The sequence below is a fragment of the Anopheles maculipalpis genome, chromosome 2RL (assembly GCF_943734695.1).
Source record: "Anopheles maculipalpis chromosome 2RL, idAnoMacuDA_375_x, whole genome shotgun sequence".
Taxonomy (NCBI): domain Eukaryota; kingdom Metazoa; phylum Arthropoda; class Insecta; order Diptera; family Culicidae; genus Anopheles; species Anopheles maculipalpis.
In genome coordinates this window covers 93,464,155-93,488,739 of record NC_064871.1, presented here as the reverse complement: position 1 = coordinate 93,488,739, position 24,585 = coordinate 93,464,155, and the positions used below count along the sequence as shown (strand labels likewise).

The 24,585-nt window shown below is 42.8% G+C and overlaps 6 protein-coding genes across 6 annotated transcripts in view; 3 read left to right on the top strand and 3 right to left on the bottom strand.

Annotated features, from left to right (window-relative positions):
- LOC126568301 (microfibril-associated glycoprotein 4-like) overlaps positions 1 to 24,585 on the top strand; it is a 566,870-nt gene that overhangs the window by 256,693 nt on the left and 285,592 nt on the right. The window lies entirely within an intron of this gene.
- The window catches only part of LOC126568441 (late histone H1-like), a 327,966-nt gene that overhangs the window by 293,722 nt on the left and 9,659 nt on the right, over positions 1 to 24,585 (top strand). The window lies entirely within an intron of this gene.
- Positions 7,742 to 8,185, bottom strand: LOC126567655 (uncharacterized). The gene has a single exon (XM_050223872.1). The coding sequence runs from the start codon at positions 8,183 to 8,185 to the stop codon at positions 7,742 to 7,744; it is 444 nt and encodes a 147-aa protein (XP_050079829.1).
- LOC126568440 (histone H1B-like) lies at positions 9,757 to 10,562 on the bottom strand. Its single transcript, XM_050224914.1, has one exon. The coding sequence runs from the start codon at positions 10,528 to 10,530 to the stop codon at positions 9,769 to 9,771; it is 762 nt and encodes a 253-aa protein (XP_050080871.1). The 5' UTR covers positions 10,531 to 10,562; the 3' UTR covers positions 9,757 to 9,768.
- On the bottom strand, positions 14,004 to 14,535 carry LOC126567654 (perlucin-like protein). Its single transcript, XM_050223871.1, has 2 exons — positions 14,475 to 14,535; positions 14,004 to 14,386 (listed from the first exon to the last, which is right to left on the bottom strand). Exons 1-2 carry the CDS (start codon positions 14,533 to 14,535, stop codon positions 14,004 to 14,006), a joined length of 444 nt encoding a protein of 147 aa, XP_050079828.1.
- On the top strand, positions 14,780 to 15,229 carry LOC126567653 (perlucin-like). Its single transcript, XM_050223870.1, has one exon. The coding sequence runs from the start codon at positions 14,780 to 14,782 to the stop codon at positions 15,227 to 15,229; it is 450 nt and encodes a 149-aa protein (XP_050079827.1).

The following is a 24,585-nucleotide window of genomic DNA, read 5'->3' as shown; positions in this document are numbered from 1 at the left end:
CAATTTCACAGACAAATAGAGTCGTTTTGAAGGATAGTCTTGGATACAATTCTAATTAATTAGTGGCATCCATCCAAGAAACAAAACAGCATTGCCAGAACAAGCATTTGAGAACCTTCCAATAGCATTTGAAGCTTTTCTTTAACTTACTGTTACATGGAGTTCACGCAAAAGATAGCGATTCCTTTGGCACTATCTGACACATGTACTTGCCGAAACTATTTTCCGAAGAAATGCTTTCTTCTCGCTGCTTTACTTTCCTAGGGGACCCATACCCGGGAAACGGAATTCATTCATCATCATAACGAGCGTAAGAGGCATCAATGAGTAGCCCGCAAAACTTCTTTCTACCGTGTTACCGGCTTTACTGAGAGCCGCTGGTCATGGTAGCACGTGTGCTATACCCCACCGGTGGGAATTTGCCACTGATCTGCTCTCAACCGTTCGGTTCGCAAGATGCAGGAAGAATTGGATGAAGAATACCACAAACCGATTGCCTTGCTGCCACAGCGATGAACGATTATTCCTCGACGATGCGATGCGATGAGTAGCAAAAGCAGCATTCCCGATAGCGGGTTGCACCAACGACGGACGAAAGGTTGAAGAAATAGCTCCGATGCGGGATGTACTATCTCAATTCCCAGACTCGTTTAACGTCCAAGCGTGTTTGCATGGTGCGGAGAGTTTTGCAGCCGGCATTGTGTGTAGACTCATAGATATCCCGCCATCCTCCCAAGAGCTTCAGTTTATCGATGTACTGTAGGGTGTACGTGGCAGGGATTTTAGGGTACGGTAGATCAAGATAAAAATAAGCCCTGGTTTAACTGCTTCTTCTTTTGCCAGTGTTCTCCAACACGATCGACAGTCCTATTTCTACTGGAGGTATTTTATAGCAAAACTTTTTTCCCCTTTTTTTAATGCAACGCTAAATACTAAAAGAAATTGTATCACAACCACTGCTATTGCTTCATCCCGAATGCCACAATCGAACCGAGCTGTGTTTACGAGTAGCTCCCAGCCAAATTAACTGTCAGAGTTGCTTTCGATGGTAGTCTATTTGACCGCCACTACAGACCGAAGTAAATTTTGAAAGAGAGCACCAGAAGCAAAACCTTAAGACAAAGCTAGTTCATAACATTTTATGATGCGTTTTGCGGGTTCTGTAGGTATGATTTATTGCTTCAGTCCATACCAGTAAGAATAGTATCCTTTAATCTCTGAACCATCTTCAACATTCGAAGCTTTCATTGCGCCAATTTCATATTTTGGTCCATCTGTCAACCAAAAACCACTGTTGAAAAGAAAATCGAATCGATTTAAAATGGTATCATAATAATGGCTTAAACCCTTCTGTTTGTACACATACACATACAAAAAAATGGGAGGGAAAATTGCCTCTGGTGAGCGATTCAGTGGGCCACGTTTATGTGATTTAATTTTATCACCCGATGCATTCACCGATGGTACGCATGGTTTGTTGCAGCTGCAGGTTTGGCCACACACATTCGCGGCATGCAACGCTTATCGATGGTATCATCGACGGGACATCATCAACGATGCGTTGATCTGTGATGAACTGTTTGTACGTACAGCAGCTGGCACCCGGGATCACAATATGATTTACCCAAAACTTTTTTTCTGTGCTGCTTTCTTTTTTCCCTTTTTTCATTTTTTTATTTTTGTTTCAGTTGATTTAATTTTAAAATGAAGCGAAAAAAATTGATTTTGCTTTTTATAGCTCCTTTGTTTTTGTTCTTGCATATTTCAAACTTCAAACTGCAAAATTATCATAAAATTTGAAGCAGATAAATTATATCCTTCTGTCAGTCACAAATTTTAAACATAATCATCTCCGTACCTACAAGCTTGGTTTGATAATTAAAACCAAACAAACCCTTTAAAGTAATAACCTTTTAGATTATTTTACTAAAAAATAAGAAACAAACGAGAAGAACAAACATGATGCAACATTCTATCCTTGTATCAAAGGTACCATCATTTCAACGTTTCAAAGCTAGCTCAAATGGTAATAGCTTTTTCATTCAAAACTATAACCAATACCCCAAAATGAAAAGAAAAACCGAGCAAAGAACTCTTTTCATCTGTTGCAAAATCGCTAACCACATGCTGCTACATGTATTCAAAAACAGGCTCTTCTCGTTGCATCATCAATTTTAACCAAGGCCCTCACCCGAATTAGAGCTCGTAGTGGGTTGCGATCGAATATTAATACCTGTAATGAGGTGAGAACAGTAGAAAGACTTATGCAGCATATGCAGTCAATGACCAACGAGCTAATTCCAATTGCAGTTAAAAGTTTAGAGTTGATTACTTACGAACTTAGGCAGGCATTACATCCGGTTGGCGGTCATAGCCGGCTGTAAAAGTCCTCAACTCCACCCTTGCAGTCTTGCACCTTCGTCTGTCAATCCATTTTCCCGGCTTTTCTGACGGACGCATCAGTACGCTTACTTCACTTCAATTTGGGTCGCCTACCACACCGTCTCGGTGGGACATCCACACGTGGACCTAAAAAAGATTTTATGGATTGATGTGAGTACTGGGACTATAAAAGTTCTATACAGGAGTAAGGCAGTCACCCCAGAAAGGAGAAATTTTCTACAAAAAGGTGGCGATCACCTATTTTAAATCGCTCCTGCGTGGAGGATAGCAGTTTTAGTGTCTGCTTGATCCTCTGATGAGCGTCTGCTGCATACAAGGACATTAAGGCTATGATATCTACGTCATTAGCGTCATGCCAGGACTTATAGAAGATGGTAGAACTCGAAGATTTCAACTCCATACTTCGAAGTGAAACCTAGGCCTGTGGTGGTAGCAAATAGCTCTTAAAATGTTCTACGAGTCTACGATGCTACAAGTCTGTAAACCCCCTATGCTGTTTAATGGATATTAAGAGAAATTATTCCGCAAATAGTAAGAGCTTTTCCCCAATGTTCTGCTACCTACAAAACTCTTCAAATCATATTAAAAAATGCAACTAACCCTCCACAAGCTCTCACAATCATCCAAGCTTTCCCAGTTTTCCGTTTTAAATTATGCAAATCAATCCAAAACCACAGCGCGCGTAAATGAGCAGAGATTTGAGGGCACACGATTGACCAAAAACAACTCCTCGCGTCAGGTAACAACTTCTCCCGCGTTCTGTTCCTCGGATCGAGCATTTGAACAGTTTCGAATGTTCCTGGCTGTAAATTAACTAAACCATGGAACATAATATATCGTCACCACCATCCACCACCAGCATACGCTCCAGTTGACACTATAACCAAACCGTTTCCCATTTCCACCGTCAAATCAACACCGAATGAGTTCGAAAGAAAGCATCCTGTCCCCGATGGTATGCAAAGTGGATGGCAAAAATGCAGCCAATAACGCGACAGTTCCACAGTTCCGCTCGGTGTCCGTTACCGGCCCACTGCCAGCAATAGAATCAAACACAAAACCTCCTAAGCACACGAGTTGACACACGAATCGTCTTTTGCCATGCGGCTCCCAAACACGCGCGACTCCTCCCTTTCGTCCATGGGCAAACGATTCCCAAACACAATTGGCCACTGCACAATGGCTACTGCGCTTGGAGCATCCACCCGTATCGAAGCGGGAAAACATAAATATTTCAAGAGCTTATCCCAAAACATAATTACTAACTATGAGTTTTCGAATATGGTTTTCAGCCACGCAGAGCAGAGGGAATCGTGAGGATTGGTGTGCGGAAATGGTTGGTTGAAGTGATACAAGGAATTGACCGCAATCCGGCAGATTCGCTCTTCATTTTAATTATTCGTTATTCTCGATGGCTCGACTCAGACTACTGATGCTGCTGCTCATGGCCACCAACCCTACCATCATCATCATCATCATCATCCCGAAGCTAAAACTTCGCTTGTTTCGCTTGTTTGAGAGATTACGCTACACGGTTTGCCCACTACCGAAGGGGATATTTGACTCTCCCAAACCCAACCCAGGCAAGGAAGGTTCGTTTTGGGGGGGGGGGGGGGGGGCGGTATTTGCAATGAACTACAACTATTTGCTGGTGGCAGAATTTTGGATCGATTCACCAAATTTTGCATCTGGTTTAATCACATCACGATCGTTTTGGGCGAAAAATAAATTGATACAAACATTGGCAATTACCGGTACGATGTAATTAATTTACAATCGTATGCAATGAAATTATTAGAACGGAACCGTTGCGTTGCGTTGAAAATCATTCTAAACCCACTTGGTGGTGTATCCACGGATCAACGGACTAGCACACAATGCGTTGAGCATTGTGCGGAAAACGGGTTTCAATTATCTGGATATAACAGTAAGCGAATATTCTTGTTTGAAAAGGATTTTCCATCAAGCCTTTAAACTGTTTCGAATGGTGTCTGGATCGTCATATTTGCCTTACTACATTATTAACTTATTAACTATTAACATTACTACATTATTAACTATCAACTAATATGGTTCTTGTCTGTCAGAAAGGTAAAAATAGTATCTACAAAAAGGAAAAACGTAAGTAAAATGGGATAGAAAAAACCCTTAAATTCACACAGCATTACTCCATACCGCCCAATTGAGTTCCGATATTTCGTCCTTTGTGATGTCCTGATTGGAACAGCTGTAGTGGTAAGCTTTACACAGTAGTGCACTCTGTTGGAATTTACTGGAACTATGTGAGCTTATTTCGAACTTACCATTGCACAGACAGTATTATCCTGTGGAATCGAACACGCAATCACGCGTTAAGATGTGCTTTGTATTGCTTGGAATGGTCTAGCTTGGGTTTCTTCAATAAAATAATATTTTTACTCGTGTATGACAACTCAAAGAGACTCGAAGTGTACTAAATGCCATGTGACTCAAGCGATTGAAACCCGCTCGAACCGGGTTGGCTAATAACAGCTGTGACTGTGAGGATGTGGTGAGAAGAAGAATGCACATCAAACGTACGGATTACGTTCGCACCGAGACATTCATATCGAATCAGCAGCAACAAATGCTGAGGAATCCGAGAATTTCGGGAAGCTTACGCTAGAGGAAGACTCTTGGTGACTTTTCCTACAAGTGTCGCAGAGGTCAGCTTCTCGCCGAAAAATGTGAAGGCAAGGAGAAGCCGGTACTCAAGAATCCAAAGAGATCGCTGCCGCTGCAAACAATCCGAAAGCACCGAAATCAAAAAAGACTGTAGCTGTTGCCAAGAAACACACTACCCCGAAGAAAGCTAAGGTCAAACACTTTTGAGACTATCCACTGGACAGTCGAAACACTGGCATATACCTGTAGAAATCAAGTCACATAATCTTGTGCAGCTGTCTACTGTCTATGTACCCCCTCCCTCCCTATGTATCAGTCAACATTGTATGTACCCATATGTATGATGTTTGATACACGCTACAGACACGTTGATACCTGTCTGTGTGAAGGTAGTTAGACAGATTAAAGGTAAATTGCGTTCTACTATTATGATCTCAAACTAGGGCTTAACTTTGCTCAGAGCCAGGAAAAAATGAGTCCTTTAACGTTGGAATGTTACCCGTGCAAGAATAATGTATATTATTGTAATAATGCATAGTCAGACCACGAATAAACAGGGCAGGAACGATTCAGGTACTAGGAATTCTATTTTCAGAATTCAATCCTAGACAGGCCTAGAAAGGCCTAGGATTACCTAGGATAATTAGCTAAAGATTATACCAAATAGGACCAATCATACAAGGTTGTAATTTGCCAAATCCCTTAGCTTTTGCAGGATACCAAACAGTAGAACGTTTACTCTGCGGATTTCTGATTAATGATCCAAGTATGGCCCAGGTATCTCTCAGTAGATGATGCGGTCTAAAATGAGAAGGGATTTCATTTCACCGAGATTTAAGCCTCGGAGGATTTAGCGGAAAGGTGAAAAAAATGTTGACTTTTCCTACAAGTGTCGCAGAGGTCAGCTTCTCGCCGAAAAATGTGAAGGCAAGGAGAAGCCGGTACTCAAGAATCCAAAGAGATCGCTGCCGCTGCAAACAATCCGAAAGCACCGAAATCAAAAAAGACTGTAGCTGTTGCCAAGAAACACACTACCCCGAAGAAAGCTAAGGTCAAACACTTTTGAGACTATCCACTGGACAGTCGAAACACTGGCATATACCTGTAGAAATCAAGTCACATAATCTTGTGCAGCTGTCTACTGTCTATGTACCCCCTCCCTCCCTATGTATCAGTCAACATTGTATGTACCCATATGTATGATGTTTGATACACGCTACAGACACGTTGATACCTGTCTGTGTGAAGGTAGTTAGACAGATTAAAGGTAAATTGCGTTCTACTATTATGATCTCAAACTAGGGCTTAACTTTGCTCAGAGCCAGGAAAAAATGAGTCCTTTAACGTTGGAATGTTACCCGTGCAAGAATAATGTATATTATTGTAATAATGCATAGTCAGACCACGAATAAACAGGGCAGGAACGATTCAGGTACTAGGAATTCTATTTTCAGAATTCAATCCTAGACAGGCCTAGAAAGGCCTAGGATTACCTAGGATAATTAGCTAAAGATTATACCAAATAGGACCAATCATACAAGGATGTAATTTGCCAAATCCCTTAGCTTTTGCAGGATACCAAACAGTAGAACGTTTACTCTGCGGATTTCTGATTAATGATCCAAGTATGGCCCAGGTATCTCTCAGTAGATGATGCGGTCTAAAATGAGAAGGGATTTCATTTCACCGAGATTTAAGCCTCGGAGGATTTAGCGGAAAGGTGAAAAAAATGTTCTTTTTTCATGGCTTTCAAATATTGCAATGAAGTACGAATAATACGATGCAAGTGTGAATGCACTTGATGCTGATGGAAGAGAATTATGTGAGCCACCGTGTTCGATGTTTAAATGGTCACTAAACATGCTTTCTACATCACAAATATATAGTCTTATCACAAATATCGATGATTATTAGCAGAAAAGTACATAAAAATCGTAAAACAATACATCGCTTTCCTGCCACAAATCGACCCGAACCGGCTTGACGTTTGGTTGTTCGAGTTGGACTTGTTTGAAGAAATTATTATAGTTTTGGGAGATTTTATGCATATGAGATGAGCATAGTTATGTTCGAAATACGTTTTGAAAGATGTTTCTGTAAGATATTTTTGTAAATAGTTATACAAATCTTCATCATCGTCACCATAGAGACTTCGCCGATTGTAGTAGAATATCGAAAGGATCAGTAAATACAATTTTAGGGGTGGTAAAGGCGATAGCGGCGCAGGTCTTCAAAAGGCAGAATCGAGGTTCAAATCTCAGCTGGACCGTCCCCCCCGTAGTGAGGACAGACTATTCAACTACGTAGTATCGGAGAGTCTATCTAGTAAGTCATTATTCGATGGCCGGTGTGGCCTTAGAGGTCGAAAGAGCCCCCAGTTTGTGTGTTAATACTACTTAGGTAATATCAATAAATTAAGTACTTTTATCAAACCTAAACCTTTCTCTGCAGATTTCTGACTAAGCATGTCGTCCAAGGATGGCCCAGGTATCTCTCAATAGATGATGCTACCTAAAACGAGAAGAAGGTATTTCATTTCACTGAGACTAAAGCCTCGGAGGATATAGCAGGAATGTGATACAAAACTCTTCTTTTTTCTGAATCGATTGGTAGTCCTGAGAAGGACTGTTGCTTGAGGATGTATGACTGCAGGACTATAGAACGCCCACTGGAGCCATGACGAAGTAACTCCCTTTTACTTCTTGGTTGCGTCTTTCTTTGAGGCGGCTGCTTTCTTCGGGGCGGCTGCTTTCTTCGGGACAGCGGCCTTCTTGAGGGGAGCTGTTGCTGCCTTCTTTGGCTTCGGTCCTTTTGGCTTGGCTGCCACGGCTTTGGTTGGTTTCGGTGCTTTCTGCTTGGGTGCTGCTGGTGCTGCTGGCTTCTTGGCGGCCTTCTTCGCACCGTCAGCGGGTGCGGCTTTGGGTATCTTGGTAGCGGCTGTTGCCTTGGATTTCTTGGCCGCACCACCCTCAGACTTTTTGGAGACCTTCTTTTCAGCACCTTTCGAGTAAATCCATTTGCCCTCCTTCTGTATTATGCCTAGCGCGTTCAGCCGTGTTGATATGGCCTGACGAGTTACACCAAGCACGACTGCAAGCTCTTCTCGCGTTTGGCAGTGATTTTCCTCCAGTACAGCCATCAATTCTTCGTCAGCGAACGTTTTGGGCCTTCCTTCGCGTTGAGCATCCTCCACGGCGAAATCACCGCTTCGAAAGCGGCGAAACCAATCCCGACACCTTGTTTCACTTAGAGCAGCAGCGCCGTAAACACTCGAAAGCTCTCGATGCGCTTCGGCTGCCGTTTTCCTCGCTCGAAACAGAAACAGCAACAACTCCCGCATATGGCGCTTATCCGGCTCAAAATCAGACATTTTCAAGAACTAGGCACTTTAACTCGCTCGAAATAATCACTAATCTGTTTACACAGTTTGATTATGTCATTCCAAGAACTTGATTTACGACGTTTGTAAACGTCAAAATCGCGCCACAGTCCACAGTGGCGCCATCGATATATTTAATTAAATTAATTAATAATAATTCGTAACCGAATTTATAATAACGACCGAAAACGGTCGTTATTTAATTGTGGACCTAATACTTTCGCGATTTTTTAGCTATGCTGTTACTCACACAATCACAAGTTTATGCTCTCACTCGCTGGCGTTTATGCTTTGTGCTTTATGACTGTGCTCGGTTATGCTGCGGGGTTGCTCGATTTTCCCGTCTCAAAGTGGAACGACCAGCCGAGCTTACGTCAAATTTCGATGCTACTGTTACACAGGACCGGGGTTCAAATCTCAACCGGACCGTCCTCCCGTAGTGAGGACAAACTATCCAACTACGTGGTATCGGAGAGCCTAATAAAGCTATTATTCGATGGCCGGTGTGGCCCTAGAGGTCGAAACAGGCCCTAGTTTGTCTGTAAATAATACCTAAATTAATAAATTGAGTACTTCAATTAAACCTAAAAATTACTTTAAACAATTGCTTGAAACACTCATAACAGAGTGAAGTCTTGATGATGAAGGGCGGGCATTTGATGAGACATTTTGCCGAGCAATAAATTGATAAGATTCGCTCAGGTATGTGGAATGCGCTACGTGGCCAAACTTTATGTATTCGACAGGATTCGCCTTTCGAGGCTTCTCGATGATACGATAACGGCGCCGGTTTTCACACGGCAGGACTGGAATTTAAAATCCCATCTGGATAGTTCCCTCTTAGTTAGACTGACTACGTGGTATTAGCAAGTCTAGTTAGTAGGCCATTCGATGGCCGACGTGACCTAGTGGGTCGTTAAGCCAACAAGAAAAATCCTCACGTTGCATATATTTACCCATGAGTATATTTGATGCACGCTACAGACACGTTGAGACCTGGCTGTGTAAGGTAATCATTATTTAAAGGTAGTTAGTCAGATTACAGGTAAATTACGCTCCTGATATTTCTACTATAATCTCAAAGCTGTATTACTCGGCAGATTTCAGATTAATGATGTCCTCCAAGAATGGCCCAGGTATCTCTGAGTAGATGATTCGATCTAAAATGAAAAGAAGGGACTTCATGTCACTGAGCCTAAAGCCTCGGAGGATATAGCAGGAAGGTGAAAAAAAACTATTCTTTTTTCTGAATCGATTGGTAGTCCTGAGAAGGACTGTTGCTTTAGGATGTATGACTGCAGGACTATAGAACGCCCACTGGCGCCATGACGAAGTAATCCCTTTTACTTCTTGGCTGCGGCTTTCTTTGGGGCGGCTGCTTTCTTCGGTGCAGCAGCTTTCTTCGGGGCAGTGGCCTTCTTGGCGGGAGTTGCTGCTGCCTTTTTTGGCTTCGGTGCTTTCGGCTTGGCTGCCGCAGCTTTGGTTGGCTTGGTCGCCTTCTGCTTGGGTGCTGCTGCTGCTGGCTTCTTGGCGGCTTTCTTCGCACCGTCGGCGGCGGCGGCCTTGGGCTTCTTGACAGCAGCTGCTGCCTTGGGTTTCTTGGCCGCGCCACCCTCAGCCTTCTTGGTGGTCTTCTTTGCAGCTACCTTCTTCTCACCGGCCGGTTTCTTGGCTGCACTCTTCTTCTTCTTGTCCCCAGCGGACGCAGATTTCTTCGGAGCTGCTGCCTTCTTCTTCTCTACCACCGGCTTCTTGGCTGCGGCCGACAGCTTGAACGAGCCCGACGCTCCGGTTCCCTTGGTCTGAACCAGCTTGCCACTAGCGACGCCACTCTTCAGCGCCTTCTTGAAGAAGGTGCCCAGCTTGGTCACGTCGGCCTTGTAGTTGGCCGCCACGTACTTCTTGATCGCCTGCAGCGACGATCCGTTGCGTTCGTTCAGGGCCTTCACAGCGGCCAGCACCATCTCGTTCACCGGAGGATGAGCCGCCGGCTGCTTCGGCTTCTTGGGTCCTGTCGCCGCCTTTGGCTTCTTCGGCGACTTGGCCACAGTTGCTGGGGCTGCTGCTGCTGCAGTTGGTACTTCGGTTGCTGCGGTATCGGCCATCGTATGTTTTGCTACTTTCGCGCTTCTTTTGCTATGCTGTTACTCACACACTCACACTGCTTGTGTTTATGTTTTACACTTTATGATTATGCTCGGTTATGCTGCGGGGTGGTTCGATTCTTCCGTCTCAAAGTGAAACGACCAGACGAGCTTACGTCAAATTTCGATGCTACTGTCACAGAGAGTTGCAAAAATACTGTTCCAGTTTTAGGCTAAATTTTCTCTTATTTTGTTCAGTAACTTGTATATTGATGATTGAATCGTGTAGATAAAATGTTTGGCTATCCAAAAATGCATACATTGGCTTTCAAATATTGCAATGAAGTACGAATAATACGATGCAAGTGTAGATGCATATGGTGCTGATGGAAGAATAGGTTGTTTAATACGGTATAATGCCTGTAGAAATTATGTAAGCCACCATGTCCGATGTTTAAATGGTAGTTCAACATGTTTTCTACAAGTCTTATCACAAATACCGATGATTATAAGCAGAAAAGTACATAAAAATTGTAAAACAAAAGATCGCTTTCCTACGACAAATCGACCCGAACCGGAATGACGTTTGGTTGTTTGGGTTGGACGTGTACGAAGAAATTATGATAGTTTTAGAAGGTTGTATGCATTTTATCATATGAAATGAGTAGAATTATGTTCGACACACATTTCGAAAGATGTTTCAGTAACATAATGTTGTAAATGGTTATACAAATCATCATACAAGCCATTGATAAAATTGGGTATGTGGCGTTTGACAGCTGCGCGTCAGAGGTGCGATCCATGGCATGAGGCTTGGATCGCAAAGCGGAAAATCGGAAAAGCGAGGTAGATCGAATTTATGCCAACAGGATATTTATTTAATGAAAATCAACGTTTTTTGTGATGGTAAGAAGTCTGTTTCTTGAAAAAAGTTCTTAAAGTATTCCCAGCGATGGTTACATATTTTAATGTGTACTTTAATGTATGTTCATCTTGAAGCGCTTTTCCCTTGAGCAACGTCATGTTAATCAGAAGAATATTGTTTTTCTCTTAACTATACCGAAGGCTTCCATTGCCCATCTATGTATAAAGTAATTCATCATAAGTAGAGAGTTTATGCGATATTATCATCAAATTCCACCCATCAAATGGATAAACAGTTTGTCCTTCTTTGCTGTTTGTTTTCCATAGCGTACAGCTGAAGAGTTGTTGGTTTAAATAGCCAGCAAGTTTGCATTTGATTAATAGATCAATGACAATTAAAATAGAAAAGGCACAATTAAAACTGAAAAGGCACAATTCAACCGAGTATGCCCGGGATAAGGCAAGGAATAAGGAGGAAATGCCTTATCAATATGATTATAGAATTTGTTCAACACAAGTGGTGTGAACAATACGGCACTGGACCGTCATAATTGAATATAAATAAATAAATATATAAGGTTTTGGTCTAGGTTGTAGTTTCATAATATGTAAATATATTATTAGTAATATGTGTACTAAATGCTTCTAATTTTCATTTAGGAATGTTCATTTTGAGCTAAAGTTAAAGAGAAAATCTCAACTAGCCTCAATATTAAACATCGACAATCGCAATGAAGGGCACAGCAAATCCTCGTGAACGTCTTTCGTAGCTGTATTAGCGGAAGGTAGTAGACCACCAGTAAAAATTCATCTAGACGACCAAGTGAGTATGCAGAGTTGTCCATACTTGTGACCAGATATAGTATACTCAATTTAATGAAAAATATTCCATTTTTCTCACTTTATCACCCTTTTTTGATCAACAAAATTGAGTATTATAATGGATTCGTAAAGTTAGCTGAAAAAAACAAATATTGTTCAACGGATAAATCCAGCTAAGTTCTTCCAGCTTAGCTAAGCCAAGATAAGCAATGTTCCGGCCGTTATAAAACCATTTTTACGCACAAGACGAGGAATTGAATAAGCAAATGTAATTATTACATGTCCTAAAGAAACATCTGAGCTGTTTTCTATTTTTTATTATTTTTTATGATTCCATCTACATCACTGTCTTGGTCGCCGTATGGATGCCACTCTTGTACCAAAACACAATAAATAACCACATTTTTAAACATTTTACTTCTGCTGCTAATTTTCTACCATCGGAAAGAGGTTTAAGTATTTAATCTGGTTTTCACTGTTTTATGGCAGACTGATGGACCAGTTAAATTGGCGCGGGCCTTTCATACATCATGTGTAAATCATTTCAAGTTTTTCCTCACCACCCCCTGAGCGTCACGTAATTTATGGACGATCACGAAGTAATCGAAGCAGAAATTTTAATGGAAGACTTATCATCCCAATAACATCTTCTTCAACACACAGTTCACGGTTAACTGTGACGTTTGTAGCACGAGTGAGCAAACATTTGCGTTAGAACAACACGGCAAACGTACTAACAGTGATAAAGAAAATCCAACTGTACAAACAATTCGGTAGAAAACTGCGCCAAATATCCAGCCAAATCAGTTCAAGTGATATTGTGTTGTCTGTTACCATTTTTTTTCTTTTTTTTTTTTGACGCCAGAAGCACCGCTGAATGTCATGTTGTCAACGTTGAATGTCTACAGCTTTCAGACGTTTGATGTTTCTTAGAAAATGGTCTAAGAAAGGGGGCAGCTCATCTCAAGAAAAAACGTAAATAAATAAATAATCGATAGTAATACTTTATTCGTTTTTTTTATAGAGGCTTTCAGTCTCTGAGGTTACATCTGAGTCCATAGTTATACGACCAGGCTCTTCAAATGACATAATAAAGAACCCAAGATATATTTCTGGACAAGAATCCAGCTTAACAGCTGGATCATGCCATCGAATGATTTATTTAACTTATAAAAATTACGTAGCTGGATACAGAGCCCTCACTACGGGGAACGGTCCAAATGAAAGTTGAACTTCGGGGCAACATCAGTATATTGGCAGAGTTTTCAAGGTATTTATTTCTTGGGGGTACAAATTTCATAATTTATTTCTTTCTAGTAAGTTGTGCTTGGAGCTTAGAGTACTTTTGTACATTACAGCAGCGTTCTGACCTATCTGCCCCCTTCATGCAGCGTAGACGAAGAGATAGTCCACGAAGGAGACTGATAGCAAAGGAGAATGATAAGGAGGATAATGAGGGAGTGAAATCATAGGATAAGATCATTGTCTCCGGAGAAACGGAAGATGAGTCTCATGTAGCTGAGGTATCGCATGGCTAACACATATCTGATTTACATTAAACCCCTTTTTCGATCCACGCCCAACAGAGAGGGCCTCGTATCGCAGATTCGATGGGATGGGATTGTAGAATCAAGATGTCAAGATATACTTTAGTTATGTCATAGAACTACCTCGTGTGTCAATTTCTTGTAAGTAGAAAAATACTTGTAATTGATAAAATAGCATATATTTAACAAGTCGTAGAATTCATATTAACATATTAATAAAGCTCGAAGACCTCAAACCTGGATACACCGAACTGCTATCACCTACGAAACTTCATACGCGCACACGAAACCATGGCAATTAATGTCACACCCAACATCATCCCATTGCTTGAACTCTCCAGCACCGGTAATCATCAGACAATCCTGGTTTTGAAAGTTGTTCGGTTCGCCACTGCGAAAATTTTTGTACTTCATCTCCTTGTCCACGCCCATCCATATCCATTCACCCTCGATGCCACGGTCGGTTCCTCCGATCAGCCAGAATTTACCATCGATCGGGTATCCAGGTGCAGTGATGGCGGCTATTACCTGTTCATGCTCGGCAGCGGACTCGATCGATGCTAGGTGTCCGCCCTGCCGCTGACAAACTTGCATAGCTTGCATTGCAGTGATGATTCTCTTGTACGCGACAAACACCTTGAGACCTGTCTCGGAACAAGAGTAAAGCATTAATAAGGGGATTTTGTGATAAAATTTGGAAAGAAAAATTAATGTTTGCCTCGCCCTCATTACCTTGAACTAGTCCTGCAAGCGACACGAAGGTTACAGCAATGAAAAGAAGCTTGAGATTCATTTCCACGTGAGAATGGTTCTAAATAGCCCTTCGAAAATATTGATCCTTTTCGTGTCAGCTCAGTATCGGTGACTCTGAGTAAGGGCTTTAATTATTGCAGGCTTTTTATACCCTTGCTCATGAACTGAGCTGTTTGTACAGATGTTCTTTGCAGCGATTACAGGTTTCGATATAAAACCGGATCACAGAAGGCTCACAACCGATCGTATCTGATAACAGTGCACTCGTTGAACATATATCTGCGATGTATTCGAAACTCTTCACGACTGTTGTCATAGGCCTGGTGCTGTTGGTAGTACCGCCTGCACTGACTCTACGCTACTCGATTCACAGTACCAGGGTGATTTACTTCGAAGCATTGACTCGGTGCATCAAGAACGGGGGACATCTGGCTGCAATTGAAATAGCGTACCAGCAGACACAAATTTGGAACGCGATCCAGAAGGCTGGCCTGTCGACCGGAACCTTTTGGACAGCCGGTACGGATCTTGGTATGGAAGGAGCGTGGCTTTGGTTATCGCGCAACAAACCGGTAGGCTCTGTCCAAGGATGGACGAACTGGATGGATGGAGAACCGAACAATGCTGGTGGCACGGCCCATTGTTTAGCTATGGTTGGTGGTACGGGTAATGGACAGTGGGGCGATTTTTCTTGCGAATCTGTCAACCATTATGTGTGTGAATACGCAGATTAAGTTGTGTATTGTTTTAATAACTTTGTTTCGTAGGATAGTGGTAAAAATTGTATTGTATGAGAGACATCCTTGTGTTGATCTTTGTTGTGAAAAAAAATCTAAAATTGAGTGAGTAATAAACAAGAATAAAACGTACGATAAAAGTATGGTTATATGTTGGTTGAACAAGTATTGCTCATATTCTTCTCTATAGTCGGCTGATGCGAAAGAATCGAATCAGGCGGTTCTTGGTGTAGTCCACGGCAATCGGAGAAAATGAGCCGAACGGTGATGTTACGGCACAGTAACTGCAACATGGAAAGGGTCATTCGAAGGTAGGTGCGGTGTTGTACTTGATGGATCAGATGGAGTTTGGTGCTCAGGTCTGATGGTTGGTAGTTGGTGGTTGGTGAGTGTCTGAAGTTCTGTGCTTGCTCTGGAAATGAATACAAAGATGCAAAGATTCTGTTGTCAAGAATCCGAGCTGCAGCTGCGGCGTGTCTGTTGATGATGATGTGTTGCATATGAAGGAATACAAGAATGGTATCTATCGAAGGTTACGTCATTCGCTGAGCAGCTGTTGAGCGGAGCGGACGTACCTGCGTGATACAAGTGTGAAGCACAAGCTCAATTCTCGCCTGTGCACCCGGCTTAGGTGTCACATACGTTGTGATTTAAATTGTGGTGGTAATTGTTTGTGAAGTGGAAGTGCAGTGTATTTTCTCGTAAATTCTCGTAAATTCTACAAAACTTTGTTTGATAAAATCTATTGAAAAGTGCCGTGTTTCCTGGGCCGACACTATGTCAGGCCCACCCACCCTTGAGAGGGACTTTCCCTCTCTTGGATCAACAAATAGAGACAGAACAGTGCCCCGGTGGATGGACAAAAACAATTCAAATGGTGATCTAAAGTTCCTAGTGCTCGAAACAAGTGATGGTTCAGTGCTCCCCAAGAATCCCTTCGTCATCGGCAAGTCGATCCATAGTGCAGTTGGTGAGCTCGCAGAACCTGGACGTTTACTCGACAACGGACATAAACTTCTCCTCAAGACACGTAGCCTTCAGCAGTTCCAACAACTACAAAACTTGACAAAACTAATTGACTCAACCCCCGTAAAAGTTACTCCCCACCATACCCTTAATAGTGTACAATGCGTAGTTTTTTCCCCGGACCTTAAAGGCATTAGTGACGAAGAAATCCTGAACGAACTCAAACCCCAAAACGTAATCCACGTCCGTCGTTTTACCCGTAAAATTAACAATGAAATCCTGCCCACTAACATCTTCCTTCTCCGTATTAACTCTACCAAAATCCCGCAATTCATTCGTCTTGGCGCACTCCAAGTTAGTACCCGTCCCTACCATCCCAAACCCATGCAGTGCTTTAACTGTGGACAATTCGGACACACCAAACTCCATTGCAAACTTTCCCAAACCTGTTTAAGCTGTGGTACACCAGCGCATGGAGAATGCGTTGCTGACCCATGCTGTGCCAACTGCAAACAAAACCACCATACCCTATCCCGCTCCTGTCCCCGCTATAAGGAAGAAGAAGCTATTATCCACTATAAAGTAGACAAAAACTGCTCATACGGTGAAGCACGTAGAATGTTATCCTCTCCCGTAACTCCTTCCATCGTACAACAACGACTGACATACGCGCAACAAACCACACAAGACGAAAAAGACACACTTATCGCTACGCTACAAAACGCACTCAAACAACAAGAAGCCACCATCACTAAACTAAACGAAGCAATGGACAACATGAACAAACAACTACTCGAACAACAAAAACTTATCAAAAACTTGATTAAAGCAAACAATAAGAAAAACTCAGACAGCACACTTGAATCCGACACAGAGACGAACTCTACACTAACTGATTCAGATGAATCAATTACATCCACTGCCTCCTCCCTCTCCCGCAAACGAGCCCGCAACAAGGGCTCCCCTTCCTCGGAAGAGGAAACCCCCCAAACCTCCAACCCTTCTCCCATCTCCCAAATTATCCCTTCCTCCATCCCAACCCAAAATCCCATCCCGACTCGCAGCAAGAAGAAGAAAAAACCCAGCTAAACCTCACACATACAACTGGACCCAACCCATGCTCCTGACTAATACCTTACGATCACCATCCCCCCCTAAATCCTATTCGGATCACAAAATCTAAATAGCAACCATCCCTCAATATTTGCACTATCTTGGAACATCAGAAGCATGAAAAATAACATAGAAGAACTTAGATTATTAATAACCCGACATAACCCTAACATCATAACAATACAGGAAGTTATCACCACCCCGGCTCTAAATAGCACCCCGTTTAACAAGTACAATTGGTTTTTTAATCTCTGCCCAACCAATCCCTTCCATAGCGTTTGCATTGGCACCCTTAAAAATATCCCAACCAAAAGAATCAGTCTTACAACAAACTTACCTGCAATAGCTGTGAAAATTAAATATTCATTACCCGCCACCGTTCTTTGCCTCTACCTACCACATAGTCTAACAAATCCAATCTTAAACAGTGAACTTACCCAACTAATACCCCAGCTTCCCAACCCTCTCATTATCCTCGGTGACCTGAACGCACAACACAGTTCCTGGGGTGGTTCTACAACGAACAGCCGCGGGAACAACCTCCACAATATTTTTGTATCCTCTGACCTAAATGTCCTCCCTAACCAAACTCCTACCCATATTTGCCTTAAAAACGGTACAGGAACAATCATTGATCACTGTACCATCTCATCCTCCATTGCACCTTTATTCAATATCCACATCGGTAACGATACACACAATAGCGATCACTATCCCCTGCTCATCTCCAGTAGTCTTACCTCCCATCGACCACTTCAACGCCCTAGGTGGAAGTATGGAGAGGCCGATTGGGAAAAATACCAAACCGAAATCCTTTTTAACCTCCCTTTAGAAGAACTCCCGTCCATCCCACGATTCCTTCACATGATACAAAATGCAGCCTCCCTTAGCATTCCCCGTACCACAGGCAAACCCTCCAACAGAAATGTCCCCTGGTGGAACGAGACAGTTGCGCAGGCTATTAAAGCCCGGCGCACTGCCTTACGGAAATTCCGTCGAGCCAGCCACACCCCCGACAATTTTTTTACACCCATATTAGCGGAACAATATCGTGAAGCTAACCGTCTTGCAAAAGAAGCAGTGCGTCTCTCGAAAGAGGACAGTTGGAACAATTTTGTTAGTAGTATTAATCCCAACTCTTCCTCCAAAGAAGTCTGGAGGAGAGTGAATGTCCTATCAGGTAAAAAATCACACACCCCCCCCGATTATTCTCGAATCCTCCAATACCACAGTCCCTCCCTCCGAAGTTCCCGAAACCTTTGCCAAACATTTTTGGAATGCCTCTGCTACAAAAAACTTCCCATCCAACTTCCAAACACACAAAACCAACTCAGAATCCATACCTCTTCCAATAACAAACGCTACCCACCATAGATACAATAGACCGTTCACAATAGAAGAGCTCAACTGGGCTCTTAGAAAATGCAAAGGTTCCTCCTCCGGTCCAGACAACATAGGTTATCCTCTCCTTAAAAACTTACCCTATCAAGCTAAACACAAACTACTAAACATCTACAACGACATCTGGTCATCAGGTAACATCCCAATAGAATGGAAAACCAGCCTAACCATTCCCATCCCTAAACCTAACAAACCTCAAAATAACGTAGACAGTTACCGCCCCATATCTCTCCTTAACTGCATCATGAAAATCCTAGAAAGAATGGTAAACCGTAGACTAACACAAGAAATAGAAGATAGAAACCTGCTTAGCTCAGATCAACACGGCTTCCGGTGCGGCATGGGTACGGAAACGTACTTTGCCAAACTGGAAAACGTGTTAGAATCCTCCCACACCAACTACCACCACACAGACCTTGCTATAATAGACCTATCCAAAGCCTTTGACCGTACCTGGCGACATTCCATCCTTGAACAACTTTCCAGATGGGGCTTCGGTGGACGTCTCACAAACTTCATCGAAAGCTTCCTTACCGACCGCACTTTTAGAGTCCTCATTGGCACAAACCTTTCCAACCCTTACACACTTGAAAATGGTGTCCCACAAGGCGCCATTCTCTCACCAACCCTTTTCCTCATTAGCATCGAATCCCTATTTTGCTCCATTCCCACACAAGTAAAATCTTTCATATACGCAGACGATATCATCTTAGCTACTTCATCTAGCTCCTCTGTCGAGTCTCGTAAACTCCTGCAAGCAGGAGTGAACAAGGTGAGACAGTGGGCTAGATGGACTGGCTACGAGATATCAAACTCCAAATCCAAAATCCTACATATTTGCAACAGCCCTAGACCGCACTACAAAAAACCAATCATCTTCAACAAAACTCCCATCCCAAACGTACGAAACGCCACCATACTAGGTGTAACCTTTGACTCCAAACTGAACTTCAACCTACACACGACAAAACTAAGAACAGAAGCAAAAAGTCGACTCAACCTCTTTAAAATGCTCGGCACTGGAAAGCACCGAGCATCGCGCACCACCCTCATCAAAATCATCAATAGCTGGCTACTTCCTAAACTCCTCTACGGCATCGAAATCGTCTCCCGCAAGAGAGAAACGTTCGAGAAGAAAATAGCACCAATCTACCACACTGCAATTAGATCATCCACCGGAGCTTTCATCACCAGCCCAACCGATTCACTTCTTTGTGAAAGCGGCCTTCTACCACTACATCACATCGTTACCAGCAAAATAATAGCAGCAGCAACCAGACTTCAAGAAAAAGGAATTCCAGCAACACCCATCATCAATAGAGCCAACACCGCACTCCAAACCCTCACCAACCACCAAATACCACAAGTTCTCCAGCTTATCAGGCGCGGAGAACGCCCCTGGTATCATCCACCACCGACAATAGACTGGGACCTGAAACACAAACTAAAAGCAGGAAAGAGCAGCCATATTGCCAAACAAATCTTCACACATCACATCCGGAACAAATACCCGCACCACCAACACATCTACACCGACGGATCCGTTCTCCACGAAGCCGCCGGATGCGGTATACACTCCAACCTTGACAATAGTGCCATCAAACTCCCAGACAACACCTCCATTTTCTCCGCCGAAGCAATAGCCATGCTTATCGCCGCCGACGAAGGTCTTCGCAGCGATAAGCCAAATATCATCTTCACCGACAGCGCCAGCGTTCTAGCCGCCCTAGAACATGGCGTCATACGTGACCCACACATACAACACCTCGACCAGATCCCCACCACACCAGAACTAGCTTTCTGCTGGATTCCTGGCCACTCAGGAATTCGCGGAAACGAAAAAGCAGACCGACTAGCTAACAAAGGCAGAGCCCGAACTTCAGAATCCAACATCACCCTAGCACGCCGAGACATCACAACATGGACCAAACGAATAATAGCTGAAAAATGGAACATCACCTGGACTAACGACAACCAATCACACCTCCGTTTCATCAAACACACAACAGCAGCATGGAAAGACCCGGAATCAAGCCTCAACCAACGAGTACTATCACGCCTCCGCATCGGACACACCAGACTAACACACTCCTACATCTGCGACAAATCCAGCCCTCCACTTTGCACATACTGTGGAGTAGACATCACCGTCCGTCACATTTTAACCGACTGCCACGGCTACACCAACCAACGACTATCCTGCCAGCTCGACACCAACATCACCGACATACTTTCTCCCGACCCGGCCAAACAACGAAAACTCTTCAAGTTCCTCCGCATCAGTAATTTGTACAAAGAAATATAACCATCCAGACAACCACCATCACCAACAGAAAAGAGGCGAATGAAGCTGTAAAGCTCAAAGTCTCTATAAAATAATAAAAAAAAAAAAAAAAGGTTACGCCATGTATATCGACAGTCCGCTTTGGCCCGTCCAACTCGTCCATCACCTAACCTTATCCATCCCTGCTTTCATCAGTTTATAGAGCAATGGGATGGGTGGGAATAGAGCAAGAGATTCCTTACTAAAAAGTAACAGGAATCCAACAAAGCCGCTGCAAGACTGTTCAAAAGTGGCATGGCGCCATAGCGTCCAGTCAAATTCTTTCTTAAGATGTCTCCTATGGCAAGGTCTATTTGGTGGTTTTGTCTATAATATCGTCCACTCTGGCAAAGTACGTTTCCGCGTTTAAGAGCAAGTCAAGGAAACCAGTAAAGGTAGCAATACCTCACTTGAGGTTGTAGAGGCAAGGAGGTAGTTGAGAAACAATTCTTTTTCCTGAATCGATTGGTAGTCCTGAGAAGGACTGTTGCTTGAGGATGTAACAGGTTGGCTGATAAGTCCCCGGTCTAACAAAGAAAAACATTTTTTTTTTTTCAAAATTCGTTTTTACTATTCAACATAGTTCCCTTCAAGAGCGATACAACGATTATAACGACCTTCCAATTTTTTGATACCATTTTGGTAGTACTCCTTCGGTTTTGCCTCAAAATAGGCCTCAGTTTTGACGATCATCTCTTCATTGCAGTCAAATTTTTTCCCTGCGAGCATCCTTTTGAGGTCTGAGAACAAGAAAAAGTCGCTGGGGGCCAGATCTGGAGAATACGGTGGGTGGGGAAGCAATTCGAAACCCAATTCATGAATTTTTTCCATCGTTCTCAATGAATTGTGGCACGGTGCGTTGTCTTGGTGGAACAACACTTTTTTCTTCTTCATATGGGGCCGTTTTGCCGCGATTTCGACCTTCAAACGCTCCAATAACGCCATATAATAGTCACTGTTGATGGTTTTTCCCTTCTCAAGATAATCGATAAAAATTATTCCATGCGCATCCCAAAAAACAGAGGCCATTACGTTGCCAGAGGACTTTTGAGTCTTTCCACGCTTCGGAGCCGGTTCACCGGTCGCTGTCCTCTGAGCTGACTGTCGATTGGACTCAGGAGTGTAGTGATGGAGCCATGTTTCACCCATTGTCACATATCGACGCAAAAACTCGGGTGTATTATGAGTTAACAGCTGCAAACACTGCTCAGAATCATCAACACGTTGGTGTTTTTGGTCAAATGTGAGCTCGCGCGGCACCCATTTTGCATAGAGCTTCCGCATATTCAAATATTGATGAACGATATGACCAACACGTTCCTTTGATATCTTTAAGGCCTCTGCTATCTCGATCAACTTCATTTTACGGTCATTCAAAATCATTTTGTGGATTTTTTTTATGTTTTCGTCGGTAACCACATCTTTCGGGCGTCCACTGCGTTCACCGTCCTCCGTGCTCATTTCACCACGCTTGAATTTTGCATACCAATCAATTATTGTTGATTTCCCTGGGGCAGAGTCCGGAAACTCATTATCAAGCCAAGTTTTTGCTTCCACTGTATTTTTTCCCTTCAGAAAACAGTATTTTATCAAAACACGAAATTCCTTTTTTTCCATTTTTTTTCACAATAACAAAAGTTGCTTGACAAAAGACGCTCTGTCTCACAAACTAATTAACATACATACGTGTTACCCTTTATGATTATGCTCGGTTATGCTGTAGGGTGCCTCGATTCTCCCGTCTCAAAGTGAAACGACCAGACGAGCTTACGTCAAATTTCGATGCTACTGTCACAGAGAGTTGCAAAAATACTGTTCCAGTTTTAGGCTAAATTTTCTCTTATTTTGTTCAGTAACTTGTATATTGATGATTGAATCTTGTAGATAAAATGTTTGGCTATCCAAAAATACGTACATTGGCTTTCAAATATTGCAATGAAGTACGAATAATACGATGCAAGTGTAGATGCATATGATGCTGATGGAAGACTAGGTTGTTTAATACGGTATAATGCCTGTAGAAATTATGTAAGCCACCATGTCCGATGTTTAAATGGTAGTTCAACATGTTTTCTACAAGTCTTATCACAAATACCGATGATTATAAGCAGAAAAGTACATAAAAATCGTAAAACAAAAGATCGCTTTCCTACGACAAATCGACCCGAACCGGAATGACGTTTGGTTGTTTGGGTTGGACGTGTACGAAGAAATTTTGTTAGTTTTAAAAGGTTGTAAGCATTTTATCATATGAAATTATTAGAATTAGGTCCAAAATATGTTTCGAAAGATGTTTCAGTAACATAATGTTGTAAATGGTTATACAAATCATCATACAAGCCATTGCAAGATTGTGGTACGTGGCGTTTGACAGCTGCGCGTCAGAGGTGCGATTCTTGGCTTGAAACTTGGTTAAAAAAAGAGTATTTAAATGAATATACTATGTGTAATGCCAACAAGAAAAATCCTCAAGTTGCATATATTTACCCATGAGTAAATTATCATTATTTTAAGGTAGTTAGTCAGATTACAGGTAAATCACGCTCCTGATAGTACTACTGTAATCTCAAAGCTGGGCTGTGTTTTGCGTAGAGTCCTTTACCCGGTAGTTGAAATGTTACCCATGTAAGAGCAATGTATGTTATTGTGATTATGCATAGTCAGACCACGAATAACCAGGGCATGGAGAAACCAGATACGATCTTATCTTATGTGAATAAGTCGTATTCTAAGTTCAGAATTCAGTTTTAGGCAGGCCCAAGAAGGATTTTGTGAAGTATAGAAATATTTGCCTTTACTTCGCACAATAATGGTACCTATCAGGACCAATCGTACAATCGTACACTCTAGAACGATTACTCTGCGTATTTCAGATTAATGATGTCCTCCAAGAATGGCCCAGGTATCTCTGAGTAGATGATTCGATCTAAAATGAAAAGAAGGGATTTCATTTCACTGAGACTAAAGCCTCGGAGGATATAGCAGGAAGGTGATACAAAACTCTTTTTTTTCTGAATCGATTGGTAGTCCTCAGAAGGACTGTTGCTTGACGATGTATGACTGCCGGACTATAGAACGCCCACTGGCGCCATGACGAAGTAACCCCTTTTACTTCTTGGCTGCGGCTTTCTTTGGGGCGGCTGCTTTCTTCGGTGCAGCAGCTTTCTTCGGGGCAGTGGCCTTCTTGGCGGGAGCTGATGCTACCTTTTTTGGCTTGGCTGCCGCGGCTTTGGTTGGCTTGGTCGCCTTCTGCTTGGGTGCTGCTGCTGCTGGCTTCGGCGACTTGGCCACAGTTGCTGGGGCTGCTGCTGCTGCAGTTGATACTTCGGTCAGCTGTTTCGGCACCCATTGGGCAGAAACTTTGTGATACTCCAAGTTGTTCACAAGGATATGACGGATTGTTTCGCTGCTACACACTCCTCCAAGCTTCTTTTCCAAGTCCCTAATTGTCGCACAGCGATTTTTGAGCATTTCTTTCTCCACTGCTTGAACAATCGCATCCGAGACCGACGGTCGGCCACTTCTCTCCTCGTCGTGAACATTAGTGCGC

Excerpts from the sequence above, each read along its gene's own strand:
- LOC126567655 (XM_050223872.1), bottom strand. The coding sequence starts at position 8,185 with ATGGCTGTACTGGAGGAAAATCACTGCCAAACGCGAGAAGAGCTTGCA.
- LOC126568440 (XM_050224914.1), bottom strand. The coding sequence starts at position 10,530 with ATGGCCGATACCGCAGCAACCGAAGTACCAACTGCAGCAGCAGCAGCC.
- LOC126567654 (XM_050223871.1), bottom strand. The coding sequence starts at position 14,535 with ATGAATCTCAAGCTTCTTTTCATTGCTGTAACCTTCGTGTCGCTTGCA. Across the intron at positions 14,387-14,474 it reads GCTTGCAGGACTAGTTCAAG|GTCTCAAGGTGTTTGTCGCG; the intron begins GTAATGAGGGCG and ends GTTCCGAGACAG.
- LOC126567653 (XM_050223870.1), top strand. The coding sequence starts at position 14,780 with ATGTATTCGAAACTCTTCACGACTGTTGTCATAGGCCTGGTGCTGTTG.